The sequence below is a fragment of the Salvelinus alpinus genome, chromosome 22 (genome assembly GCF_045679555.1).
Source record: "Salvelinus alpinus chromosome 22, SLU_Salpinus.1, whole genome shotgun sequence".
NCBI classification, from domain to species: Eukaryota; Metazoa; Chordata; class Actinopteri; order Salmoniformes; family Salmonidae; genus Salvelinus; species Salvelinus alpinus.
This window is the reverse complement of record NC_092107.1, coordinates 4771511-4785515: the sequence shown is the minus strand read 5'-3', so window position 1 is coordinate 4785515 and position 14005 is coordinate 4771511. Positions and strand designations below refer to the sequence as shown.

General features: G+C 42.9%; 1 protein-coding gene across 4 annotated transcripts in view; it reads left to right on the top strand.

Moving 5' to 3' along the window:
- Nucleotides 1-14005, top strand: part of LOC139548837 (lissencephaly-1 homolog A) — a 49645-nt gene that overhangs the window by 15436 nt on the left and 20204 nt on the right. For 3 of the 4 annotated variants that reach the window (XM_071358718.1, XM_071358719.1, XM_071358720.1), the window contains one exon: nucleotides 270-573. The exons of the other annotated variant lie outside the window; for it this stretch is intronic. In XM_071358718.1, the coding sequence (XP_071214819.1) occupies nucleotides 542-573 (32 nt within the window). In that variant the 5' untranslated portion in view covers nucleotides 270-541. The remainder of the gene's footprint in view (nucleotides 1-269; nucleotides 574-14005) is intronic. 4 annotated transcript variants of the gene reach the window in all.

The window sequence follows — 14005 nt, the reverse complement described above, 5'->3', positions numbered from 1 at the left end:
CCGCAAATTGATTTTAACAAACATTTGGTCCCCCAAAAAATGTGTCCCTCCGTTTAATTTCAAAATCCCGATGCCATCCTTGTGCCCAAAACTTTGCCCACCTCTGCTTTAGACACATGCTCTTTACTGTCATATGAATGTTCTTGTCCCCATCCCCAGTTCTATGTGGTGTCTGTCATGCATAATACTGACCGCTCGCTCTCCTTTTCTCTCTCCCGCTACTTTCTCTCTCCTCTTGCTCATATTCTTCCTGCTCTTTCTCTTTCCAGATGCGGTTTAGAACTGACTGGTAACCCTACTGCAGGCTTTATCCTCGTCTCGTTTCTGGAGCCAGAGCTTTTGGGGGGCAGAGTCCTGCGTTAGTGGCAGAGCCTCCATCCCCCAGTTAGCCGGAGTCGTTGTGCATCGGAACGCCATCACTGTCAGTGTGTCTGGTGTTGATTAGATTGAACTGATCTTCTGACTGGGGGAAACTGCAGCAGCTGAAAGCCACGCCTTGTGCTCGACCACCTCTGGCCCCGCCCACATCCCTGCTGCCACCATGGTGCTGTCACAACGGCAACGAGACGAACTGTGAGTAACACACACACGACCACCAACCATGTTAACTTCTTATGGCTGCAATCCCGTCACCAGGATGATATGACAACAGCCAGTGACAGTGCAGGGCGCCAAATTCAAAAATTCAGAAATCTCATAATTAACATTCCTCAGCCATTCATGTGTCTTATATCATTTTAAAGGTAATCTTGTTGTTAATCCCACCAAAGTGTCCGATTTCAAATAGGCTTTTCAACGAAAGCACTGCAAACAATTATGTTAGGTCACCACAAAACCACAATAAGCACAGCCATTTTTCCAGCGAAAGATAGCTTTCACAAAAAACAGAAATAGAGATAAAATGAATCACTAACCTTTGATGATCTTCATCAGATGACACTCATAGGACTTCATGTTACACAATACATGCATGTTTTGTTTGATAAAGTTCATATTTATATAAAAAAATCTGAGTTTACATTGGCGCGTTAGATTCACTAGTTGCAAAAACATCAAGTGGTTTTTGCATAGCCACATCGTTTCAACAGAAATACTCATCATAAATGTAGATAATACAAGTTATACACATGAAATTATAGATATACCTCTCCTTAATGCAACCGCTGTGTCAGATTTCAAAAAACCTTTACCGAAAAATAAACCATGCAATAATCTGAGACGGAGCTCAGAACAATAGCCAAATTAGCCGCCATGTTGGAGTCAACAGAAACCAGAAAATACATGATAAATGTTTCCTTACCTTTGATGAACTTCATCAGAATGCAGTCCTAGGAATCCCAGGTCCACAATAAATGCTTGATTTGTTCGATAATGTCTGTTATTTATGTCCAATTAGCTACTTTGGAATTGTTTACCAAAAGCCCTAACCAAAGTCACAAAGCGCATCCACTATAACGTGACGAAATGTCCAAAAGTTCCGTTAGTCAGTAGAAACATGTCAAACGATGTACTGAATCAATCTTTAGAATGTTGTTAACATACATCTTGAATAACGTTCCAACCGGAGAACTACATTGACTTCAGTTGAGAGATGGAACGGACGTCCTACTCATGTGAAGGCGCATGGTGAATGCGTGATCAGCTCGTGCAAGTGATTACTCATTCCTGTCTCCTTCGGCCCCCCTTCACATTAGAGTCATCAGACGAAGTTCTATTGACTGTTGACATCTAGTGGAAAATCTGGCACCCCCAGAAAATATCCAAACAGGAAGTGGAACTTCTCAGGTTTTTGCCTGCCATATGAGTTCTGTTATACTCAGACATAATTCAAACAGTTTTAGAAACTTCAGAGTGTTTTCTATCCAATACTAATAATAATATGCATATATTAGCAACTATGATATAGGAGCAGGCCGTTTACTCTGGGCACCTTTCATCCAAGCTACTCAATACTGCCCCTTCAGCCATAAGAAGTTAAAACAGACACACAACCCACAATTTTGTTGCAATTACTTGCTGAGCTGCCCTATCTTTGATATCCACCACCAGCGGTTCCCGAGAGCCACCCTGAATAACACAGCCATGTGACATCAGCAGTACCTGTGACATCAGCAGTAACTCTTATCATGGACTGTGGCTGGTTAACCTGTTACGGCTAGACGTTCCGCTAGCGAAATAGATTTTTTTTTATTAGAAATGTTTAACTTTCATAAAATCACAAGCGCAATACACCAAAATAAAGCTTAACTTCTTGTTATTCCAGCCGCCGTGTCAGATTTCAAAAAGGCTTTGCGGCGAAAGCAAACCATGCTATTATCTGAGGACAGCGCCCCATCATACAAACACATGAAAATAATATTTCAACCAGGCAGGTGCGACATGAAAGTCAGAAATAACTATATAATTCAGGCCTTACCTTTGAAGATCTTCTTCTGTTGGCACTCAAATGTCCCAGAAACATCACAAATGGTCCTTTTGTTTGATAAATTCCTTGTTTATTTTCCCCAAAATGTCCATTTATTTGGCGCGTTTGATTCAGAAATTCACCGGTTTCAACTTTCCCAACATGACTACAAATGATCTAATAAGTTACCTGTAAACTTGGTCCAAACATTTCAAACATCTTTCCTAATCCAACCTTAGGTATCCTAAAACATAAATAATCGATACAATTTAAGACGGAATATACTGTGTTCAATAGCGGATGAAATCAACGTGGTTCGAGCTCCAGGTCGCGCAACAAACAGAGTCCACTTGGCTTGACGTACTTCATTTCTCAAAAGAATAACATCAACCAATTTCTAAAGACTGTTGACATCTAGTGGAAGCCATAGGAACTGCAACCAGGTGCCTCATAAATATAGTTCCCCATAGAAAACGAATTGAAAACAGTCAACTCAACAAACAAAAAAATCCTAGACGGTTTGTCCTCTGGGTTTCGCCTCCCAATAAGTTCTGTTATACTCACAGACATAATTTTAACTGTTTTAGAAATGTTAGGTTTCTATCCAAATCGACCAATTATATGCATATCCTAGCTTCTGGGCCTGAGTAGCAGGCAGTTTACTTTGGGCACGCTTTTCATCCGGACGTGAAAATACTTCCCCCTATCCCAAAGAGGTTTTAATATCTTTATTACGTGGGCTAGAAGCCCCATGAGCTCAATACATGCATCTGTATTCAGCAAAGTGGGGAAAGCAGGTGAACACTGAAAATTGCGTTTCCTTCCTAGCCCCACTGCAAAGTGCAAACCATCTATGCCTTGTTAACCATTCAATCTATTCCAGAGACACAAAGCAACATAACTCTAGCTAGTAGTTACCATTGTTCTCATCAGACAGACATGGATGCAGTGAAGGAAAATGCCAACTCACTCACAGCAAAAGATGTGCATTGATTTTTAAAACCGACCAACTGAGGTGAACAATAATAACTAAAACTATCGGGCCCATCCAGGAAGAATCAATGATCTGTAGTTAGGTGGGGTGCTTGGGTCCCAGACACCCCTGAGGTCCCCAGCCCAAATATATTGATCTCCTCCTTCGTCTCATGTTATTGATCACTATTCAGTTTGGCCTCTAACTGTGACCCGAAGGATGGCATGAGGCAGAATATAACAAAGGACGTGGATGATGACACAGCCTAATATTCCTAGTGCAGAGGAGATCTCTTTAGCTTGTGGCCAAGGAAATGGTCTGAGGTATACAATGGATTTTGTACTATGTGGAAGTTCAGACAGTCCCATGTGTGTTGTCCCACGAATCGTTAACCAGAGGCATTGATTTGCGGAGTTCTACACACACACACAGATGTGTTCATCTGTGCAGTAAGTCAGGGCCGATGTTGAAGCCAATAGCAGGGGAGACACTGTTGTAGCCAGAAATAACAGGGTAGGTGTGTAACCATCCCTGCGGTGTCTGTTGCCCTGTGGTGTCTATGAACCTGGTAAATTAACTCCTGAGGTGGGGAATACGGTTAACACAGCCCTGTGTCAGATCAGATGTGGGTGTGTGTGAGGTTGTATCTGAGCTCGGCTTGGGGTAAGGGGATTTCAGATCTATATGAGGGGAGAGATGTCAAAGGTTATGCGTTTAATTAAAACTTTTATCTCTGGGGTCACGTTAATGCAGGAATGAAAAAATATTTCTTATGCGTTTTATATCTTGATGTGTTTTATATCTTGATGTGTTTTGTAAACGCAGATCAAAAATGCTTGTTATTGTAATAATAAGCTCTCATTATCAATGAAATATCTACATTCACGAACTGGCGTTCTATCAGCAGACAGCGCTCTGACTGTTGTGGAGCCACTTTTCTCACAGTACTTTTCTCAGAATGTTAGATTAACTTGACGCAAAACATTAGGAAATGTAGCTGGCTACATTTTTCTGATAAACATTAGAAATATTATGATCATGCATTTGTTTTTGCAAAAAAATACCTAGCCTTTTCATTATAAGCTAATTTACTTAGCTAGCTATGTGTGGCTGCTGGCCAAATAGCTTTGCCTTTCTATTGTCATCTGAAGCTATTTTCTGCCGAATGTGTTGCACTAATGTACTTTGTGTGAAGGAGAACGAGTTGCACGCCCCTGATCACTCTATTGAAGCAATAAAAAATAACAGGTGAAATGGTTTAATGATCTGAGTTTTGAAAATGTATCTGATAATATTGTGTTAGGAAGAGTTAGCCTAACCATGCATCTTTTATTTGCGTTGATGAACTAAGTTGGTGCTGTTAACTTATCTGTAATGAGATAAGTTGACAATGAATGTGTCGGTCCTTCACATGACGTTACAGAACACTCGTCATTCTCTTGACACTGTTTTAGTTTGGCCTCGAAGACATGGGGCCTATGGAACTCTCAGTATCGCTATCGAGTGTTCCGTTGGAATTCTAATCCTCCATGCTCCTTAATCAGAACACTGAGCAGGCTCCTCACATTCTTCTCCTACTCCGTTATGTAATGCCCGGACACACACTACAGGAAACCAGTATGGGACCATTGCTCCATGTGAGCCGCCAGGCCGATGAGGACCGGCATCTGTTGCATTCCATCTATTGTGGAGTACGTTGGCCCTGGTGTTTTAAGAGAAGGCTCTTGACAGTAAAACACCCACTCAAATCTGTGTGACAGACCAACTGCCGGTCCCGCTCTGTCTGTTCTGTGAACCCTGGTGGGAAACCGGGCAGACATCTTGAGTCATTACATCTAAAACAATGGACTGACTGGAGGGAAATGGTGACTGTTACCAGCTGACTGCCCGCCTGCCCCGGCCTCCTCAATACTCTGACCCCTGTTCCCCTCCCTCACCCTCTTCATGGTTTGTTATCAAGCCGCACACAAATGGATCTTGTTCCCGTTCTATTTAAAACTTCCTCCCCTCTGCCAATGCTTTTGTCTCAACTCAACTGTCAGATTGAGCTGGAGAGAGAGGTGGTTCTTCAGGGCATGTGTGAAAGCTTCTATAAATTGCTCATGCTTTTTGAAAGAAAGTCTAGTAGAAGAAGAATGCATTTTGCTCACTGATCTATAAGACATGTCACCATAGAGATTGTTAGTTCAGGGAGAAAGAATGGGGAAGACATTTGTGTGCTGGTTTTGTTATAGACTCTAGACTTTTTTTGAGAAACTTTGTTGTTCTTGGAGGTCTTCCTCACTGATGTAAATTCTATATATATATTTTCTTTTTTAAGTGAGAAGCCTTATTCTGAAAACAAATATTTGTCTTATGTGTCAGGCCTATTTTGTCAGCTGTTACGATTACGAAATATATTTTTTGCAACCAGTCCTTTTCTATTCTTATTTCCTGAACCAATGAAAAGCACGTTTTTGTTTTTCCATGGTCAGTGGATTCAAGCCCAGAGGCCACGACAGAGCCCCCCCCCCCCTCTTATTAGGAGGAAGACGTTCAAGCGTCTTTATTTTTTCCTGCTTCACAAAGAACTTCTATTTAGTATTTTCCAGGTCTTTAGTCAAATATGTTTCATGTGACTGTGTTCCTTCTCAGCAACCCCCACTGGCTGTGACTGCTCTGACGTAGCTGCATCATGAATGTTACAGATTATTAATAAACAGTGAAAGTACATTGTACAGGCTGAGGCTAATGGTACAGAATAGCAGTGAAGGGAACCTGAAGACAGTACAGAGTGACACACTCACACAGACCTTTGATCTGCATCTATGTGACTGACTGGAAAATGGAGGCCAATTTTTATTTTATTTTATCGATGCCATTTTTCACTTGATTATTACGTAACTGTTTGTTTGATTCATTCAGAGTTCTATGCCGTTTCTTTTTGGGATGGCTAAGCTTCTCGCTCTCCCTGTGGAATTGTCAGCTGACGTTCCTGAATATGTTAAACATGGAGACGTCATCAAATGAACACATTTTATCGGCAGATATATTGTTGTAGTGGTACAACAAGCTCAATCACTCCCTGTGCTCTGTATTGGGTGTGGCAGCTGGCTCCTATGGGAAATGGCTCACACGTGTCCACCTTGTCTACACACTCACCTGGTGGGCTGGGTATCAAGTTTGGCTGGGTGGGCTGGCAAGGGGTCCATCATTAATGTTCTAATATCCAGCCTGTCAGACACACACAGACCTGATTGTGTGGGACAACTGTTCTACCTACACTACTGAAAAATGCTGGTGCTCAGACTGCCATGATAACATACATTTCTCAGAGCATATTTCTTGAAACCTGTTCCTGTTAGAGGATGTTTTTGCTTGTTGAACCTAGTGCATTAAATGTTGGACAAATGTGCTTTGTATACATTACACAAGCATGTAGTGTACTTTAGCAGGCTAATCTAACTGAACCTGACTTGTGGGTCTTGCTGCTAGTCCTCTCTGCTGCTGAAAGCTGAATACATGAGTTGGTAATCTAAATCCTGTGCTCCCCCACTCTCCCTCGTCGGTCTCTCTCCCTCGTCGGTCTCGCCCCTTCTCTTGATTTCTCCCTCTTGCGCTCTCTACCTCATTTCTCTTTTTTATCATTTTTTAAAATATATTTTAACACTCATGCTGAACAATGTAACACCTGGTAGGTTTAGTCTGCCCTTGACTGCTGAGGCACGGCCTCTGCAGAGCCCACCAAATCCCATTATGCCTGCTACTAGGGGAAGAGGCCATTAGTTGTATGACAAATTAGTTCTTCATACCCCATCTATGGCAGATTTGTGTTCACCATGCATATTTTGTGTGTAGTGTGCATTTGCAGCTGACTCAACAGTTCCAAGCTAGACACACAAACACACACCTCACCTCCATGTTTTGTAGAGCTCACTGACCCTCCTCCAACCAGCAGATCAGTACCATGTCATTGTCTCTGTATGGAGTGGGGAAACTGACTTGGTTGGTACTGGTAAATACTACAGTCAGAATTACCTTAATTTCACTCCCTTTCCCTGTGCCGATTCACAGCGGTTTAGATAGCAGTATGGAGTGCTCTCCTACTTTCCTAAAGCAACAATTGTCCCCCTCACGGTTCAGCTGTCAGAGATTTGAGCACTAAATGCATCATCGTAAGGGATGCACAGGCCTATAGGCTTAGGCATCTACTGTGATATTAATATTTTAAAAAATTAATAAAAATGAAGAGAACCCTAGCCCCAGAGAAAGAGAGGTATGCCGGCGGCATGCTATGACCAACATGCAGGTCTTTATCCTTGTCAGATAAGCTACTGCGTCTGCTATACAGATATCGGCTTTTTTGCTCCTCCAATAATCGGTATCGGCGTTGAAAAATCATAATCGGTCGACCTCTAGTTCTTATATGATGTTACAATTACACCATGAGTCGTTAATCATGAAACATACACCCCCTGCCCTTCTTACCGGAGAGATGTTTATTCCTGTCGGCAGCATGCACTGAATATCCCTTTGGCTGTATTGACTCTGACACCATGTCCCAAGCTAGCCGTGTTTCGGTGAAACAGTATGTTACAATCCCAGATATCTCTTTGGAAATTAACTCTTGCCCTAATTTCGTCGACTTTAACTAGGGACTGGATGTTAGTGAGTAATTTACTTGGAAGCGGTGGGTGGTGTGCGTGCATCCGAAGCCTCACTAGGAGACCGCTCCGGCCCCTCTCCTCCGGCAGCGTTGTTTTGGGCCGGCCTCTGGAATAATTTCGAACGCTACAGACATTTTCATGAGAAGACCGATTTTCGGGATATCTCATGGTCTGTCAAACACCGCTCTAGCTCTGGCACCTTTCACCGCAGATGCGGATGAGCAATATCGGTGGATGCGGTGGATTGAGAAACATATCTCTAGCTGAAATAAACAAATTGGAATTTTTTATGTTAATTAGATTTCCAATGACGCTACCGTTGTAGGCCAAGGGTTAATTGCTGGATGTCTGCAGGTAAGAAGACTGTTAATTGCTGCTGTCTAATGACAAAGACATGGGGTCAGTCTCATGGTGCGCTATTCCCTACATAGTGCACTACATTATGCCAGAGCTCCCTATTCCCCATACCAGAGCCCTATGAGACACTGTTCAAAAGTAGTACACTAATAGGGAATAGAGAGCTGTTTTGGATGCAAGTCTGGAGTAGCCCAACCCCACCTATCAGATGCATTGAACTGGACAGAATTCGTATGACTGACTTGTCTTTTTCTTGGACATTTTAGGGTTGCCCAGGGATACAACTGTAAATACCCATTCCTTTTATATAATTGGTTCAAGAATATGGGCACATGCTCCACACAATCCTTTGTTATAGAAATGTCTTAAAAGCTTCCCGCTCCCTTGTTTTTTTCCCTTTTTCCCTCCCCCTCTGTGGGCAGAGTAACTCCTGTGCCCTACAATAGTGCAGCTCTTCCATGGCTTCCACATGGTTGATCATGGCTTCGTGATCTTAACCGCTCTACTAAGCCATGTATCCCTCCGACTCAGAGCAGGCAAGCACCGGCCACTATGGGCTGTAAAGAGTCCCATTCTTTGCCCAAGGACAGTGATGGGAATGTAATGAAGAAACTAGAGGTCGACCGATTATGATTTTTCAACGCCGATACCGATTATTGGAGGACCAAAAAAGCCGATACCGATTAATCGGCCGATATGTATTTATTTATTTGTAATAATGACAATTACAACAATACTGAATTAACACTTATTTTAACATAATATAATACATCAATCAAATCACTTTAGCCTCAAATAAATAATAAAACATGTTCAATTTGGTTTAAATATGGCAAAAACAAAGTGGAGAAGTAAAAGTGCAATATGTGCCATGTAAGAAAGCTAACGGTTTAAGTTCCTTGCTCAGAACATGAGAACATATGAAAGCTGGTGGTTCCTTTTAACATGAGTCTTCAATATTCCCAGGTAAGAAATTTTAGGTTGAGGTTATTATAGGAATTATAGGACCATTTCTCTCTCTACCATTTGTATTTCATATACCTTTGACTATTGGATGTTCTTATAGGCACTTTAGTATTGCCAGTGTAACAGTAGGTTCTGTCCCTCTCCTCGCTCGACCCAGGAACACAACGACAACAGCCACCCTCGAAGCAGCGTTACCCATGCAGAGCAAGGGAAACAAACACTCCAAGGCTCAGAGCGAGTGACGTTTGAAACGCTATTAGCGCGCGCTAACTAGCTAGCCATTTCACTTCGGTTACACCAGCCTCATCTCGGGAGTTGATAGGCTTGAAGTCATAAACAGCGCAATGCTTGACGCACAACGAAGAGCTGCTGGCAAAACGCACTAAAGTGCTGTTTGAATGAATGTTTACGAGCCTGCTTATGCCTACCACCGCTCAGTCAGATACTTAGATACTGGTATGCTTGTATGCTCAGTCAGATTATATGCAACGCAGGACACGCTAGATAATATCTAGTAATATCATCAACCATGTGTAGTTAACTAGTGATTATGATTGTTTTTTATAAGATAAGTTTAATGCTAGCTAGCAACTTACCTTGGCTTACTGCATTCATGTAACAGGCAGTGTCCTTGTGGAGTGCACAAGGACTAGTAACTGTAAGGTTGCAAGATTGGCTCCCCCGAACTGACAAGGTGAAAATCTGTCGTTCTGCCCCTGAACGAGGCAGTTAACCCACCGTTCCTAGGCCGTCATTGAAAATAAGAATGTGTTCTTAACCGACTTGCCTAGTTAAATAAAGATTAAATGAAGGTGTAAAAAAAAAACCCGGCAAAGTCGGTGTCCAAAAATACCGATTTACGATTGTTATGAAATCGTCCCTAATTAATCGGCCATTCCGATTTAATCGGTCGACCTCTAGAAGAAACCCACCACTTCTTGCGAGCGCTCTCACATTTGCTTTTATTCTATTGTTTATTTATTGAATGTCTATCTCTCTCTCTCTCTGTAATGTCTTTCTCTGCCTGCCAGTCAGTAACCTTGTCTTTTTATAACTGTACTGAGCCCGGTCCTCCACCCTGTTTGTTTCCACTGAGGTTATCATTTCACAGGCCAGAGAGAGAGAAGCACTGTAACACTGAGCCAGAACAAGCCCAGGTTGTGATATCATGCTCTATATACTGCAGCAGGCAGCGCAGGGCAACTCATAAAGCATTGAGCCTATTCAGATTTAAGGTCTTCCACATAGAAGCCTTAATACGCCAATACCACACGTTTGTTCAAATAATACCATGTTATCTTTCAAATACTTTAGCTGCATGTCATTGAGCTTGCCTGGTGCAATGGAATAGTCCCAAAAGTGCAAATTCCACCCAATCGGTAATCCAGGCAGGCAAGAAAACGAATACTAGCTACCTTATTTTTAAACCAGGTCTGCAGGGTATACCTACACACACAACCAGCATATACGATCAAAGACTTGACCTACATACAAATGGATATAAAATTCTAAAGGGAATAGAATTCTATATGTGACATGGTTCCTCAGAGTTCAGACATTGCTTATAAAACATTCAATGATACAGGCTAGTGTTGAAATATTCAGCAGGTCTATACATCTTGTCTACTGCTGTGATGTCAAGTGTACTTGAGAAACCTTGTTAGAGAGATGCACTGCCGGCTAGATGGTGTCCTGGCTGGCGAAGCAGAAAAGCTGGTTTTATAGCCTGGATTGATTGACCAGTAAGAAGATGGCTAGGTAGCCCATGGCTTGGTAATGATTGGTACAATCAAGACTGAGTGAGTGTATACTGAAATGTGTGAATGTCTTTGACTCTATGGGCTGTTGTAGGGTGTAAGACTAGGCAGTATGTAACAAGTGTCTCAGAGTTGGAGTGCTAATTTAGGATTCCCCCTCCCCCTGTCCATGTAATATTATTCATTATGATCTAAAAGTCAAAACTGATTCTATATCAGCATTCCTACTCTGAGATGCTTGATACATGCAGCACCAGGTCTCAGTCGCGCTTTGCTTCTAAATTAATTTCATAGTCAATTTAGGGGCGGCAGGTAGCCTAGTGGTTAGAGCGTTGGGCCATAACTGAAAGGTTGCTAGATCGAATCTCCGAGCTGTCGTTCTGCCCCTGAACAAGGCAGTTAATCCACTGTTCCTAGGCCGTCATTGTAAATAAGTATTTGTTCTTAACTGACTTGTCTAGTTAGTTCAAGGTTAAATAATAAAATAAATAGTGATGCAGTGTGAAAGCTGTGCAGCAGCGTGGCTGCTCTGGGGCGGGGCTCTTGAAGCAGGTGTGTGTGGTGCGGAGCTAGCTCAACATGATCAACAAACTGGCTGGCTGGCAACAAGCTAGCGCTGTATGAGCTAATGTAGCGTCTCCTTGCTCTGTTTGTGGTATATTCTTCATGGAACCGCTCTGTGTACTGTCTCTGCCATTTGAATAGCAGCATTGCACCCTCTGCTGCATTCAGCCTATGTTTAGGGTTGTTATACGTTTGGTCTACTCTCCCATTGGTGCAATAGCTGGTGAAATCTTTGTTAGAGGAGTTTCTCATGCTCATGTCGTTTTTTACATTTTTATAGAAAGGGTGGGGTTGGGTATTGGCTGTGTAAGTAAGCAGCATGACGTAATCTATTTGCCAGCCACTGTTTAGATGGATAGTTGATATGTGACATTGGTGTGTGTTGAATTGGTAAACAACAGTTTGTAGATACAGCATGTACTCTGAGCGAGGATGTCTTTTGTTACGTCTGGCCATGGTGGCCCACTCACTGATACCAACCAACCACACACTGTTTCCTCTCACTGTGGGCTGGTAGCCATGGAGACCAGCGTGCTTGCGCTCTGTTAGTCCTCTCTTCCCATTTCTCGCTCTCTCCCTTTTCTTTTTCCCTCTGTTTTCTCTTCTCCCTTTCTCTCCCTCTTTTGCCCCTTCTCTCCCTCGTCTATTCTTGCCGCATAGTGAATTTTGGTATCTGTTTTTTATTATATATATATTAATTATCCCCCCAGAGGTCGAGCCAGGGTGAGGGAAAAGCTTGGATCTCAACAGTCAGTTCGACACTGCAGTACTGCATTATCTTGATTCTTGACTGATGCTGACACTAGAATGCTTTTGTCCTTCCCAGTCTATTTGTTGCTCTTATTGATACATCCTGTTCCTAGCTGAGGTAGAATACTGAATTGGCCCCCATCTTCCCTTGTATGGAGGATGGGGGCCAGATATTTCACCGGATGTATAAATGTGAAGCATCCGCTTGGCGTTTCCACTCACTACCAAATATGGTAGTGAGAGGAAGCCCATTGGCCGGCAGTGGGAGAAGATGGAACGAGATGAATTTTGGCTGATCATCTGTAAATGTTCTTATAGATGAAACATTTTGAGCTCAATACAGTTTTCTGTTCCCAAAACTAGAATCCAGAGTGGACTTAAAAAAATAAGGCTTGTTTAAAGGAGTGCCATGGCGAATTGAGTTATTGCACATGGGCACGTCAGAGTAGGCGTTCCATAACGGAAATATGCAAATGCATGTTTGAACGTGCCAATAGCATTTCGCTAGCTCGTGCTTGGCTCTGCTCACCTCCTTGCTTGCTCTGCCCACTATCACTAATTTGTTCCTATTTGAACTGACAGGCTGTGATCAATCGTGGCTTAGTTTTACCAATCCTTGGTGGTACTGTAAGGGTTTAATGAATCTGAAATGAGATGGGGTGATGTCTGTATCTCTCACTTGGCTCTGGAAACCCTTGTGCAGGGTTTTGTGCTTTTCTGGAGGGGAGGACAGAACAGGCTGTGGCTGGTTTGGGTTCTTTTAATATCTCTGTGTAGATGACACCAAGGATCTTTTTGTTTTGCCCATCTCAGCTGAGAGGCCTACAGTGTACCATTGTCTGCTGCTGCAAGCAGCCCCAGAGTAAGACTGACTGTTCTGTTGCAGCCCAGGATAACACTAGTACATACGCACAACCAATATGCTTCAGGGGTTTCTGTCTGTCTGCTGGGCCTGGGTGGAGCTAGGGAAACACGGTACACACACACAGTCGCAACACACACCCTTTCTACTCTTTTACACAACACACTAACCTCCTCACCAGACCTGCAGCAGGCTGTCACATGAGCGATAACCTCCTGCTGACCTTCAGTTGTAATCACACTGCTTCTGTCATCTGGGAGTAGGCAGGGATACAGGAGGGGTGGAAGGGGAATAGGAGGGGGGAGGGCAGGGTGGTACATGGGGCACAGGGTGCAGTCAGGCTGAAAGGCCAGCTTCATGCTGTCCTGACAGACTGTCAAACACACACACACACCACTTTAAAGCCAGCCAGCCTCCGTGTCTCTGCCAAGCCCAACATCGTATTATTTTTTGGTAATTTTACTCAGGTGAATAGCCTTGCCCAATGCCCCCACACACATCCAGACCCATACAACGCTGTGAGAGTAAGCCCTCCTTGAACTTTGACACCTATTATCAATCTATCGATCTTTACTACTTAAACTCACATTCTGTTCTCACTGTAAATTCATTCCGTTCAGACCAGGGTTTCCGTTAGCCAGTAATGGCTGGCTTCTGTCGGTTAATTGTCAGAGAAGAAGAAAATAAAAAATCCCTTTGCTAAATAATGCTTTTTTTAGGCTATTC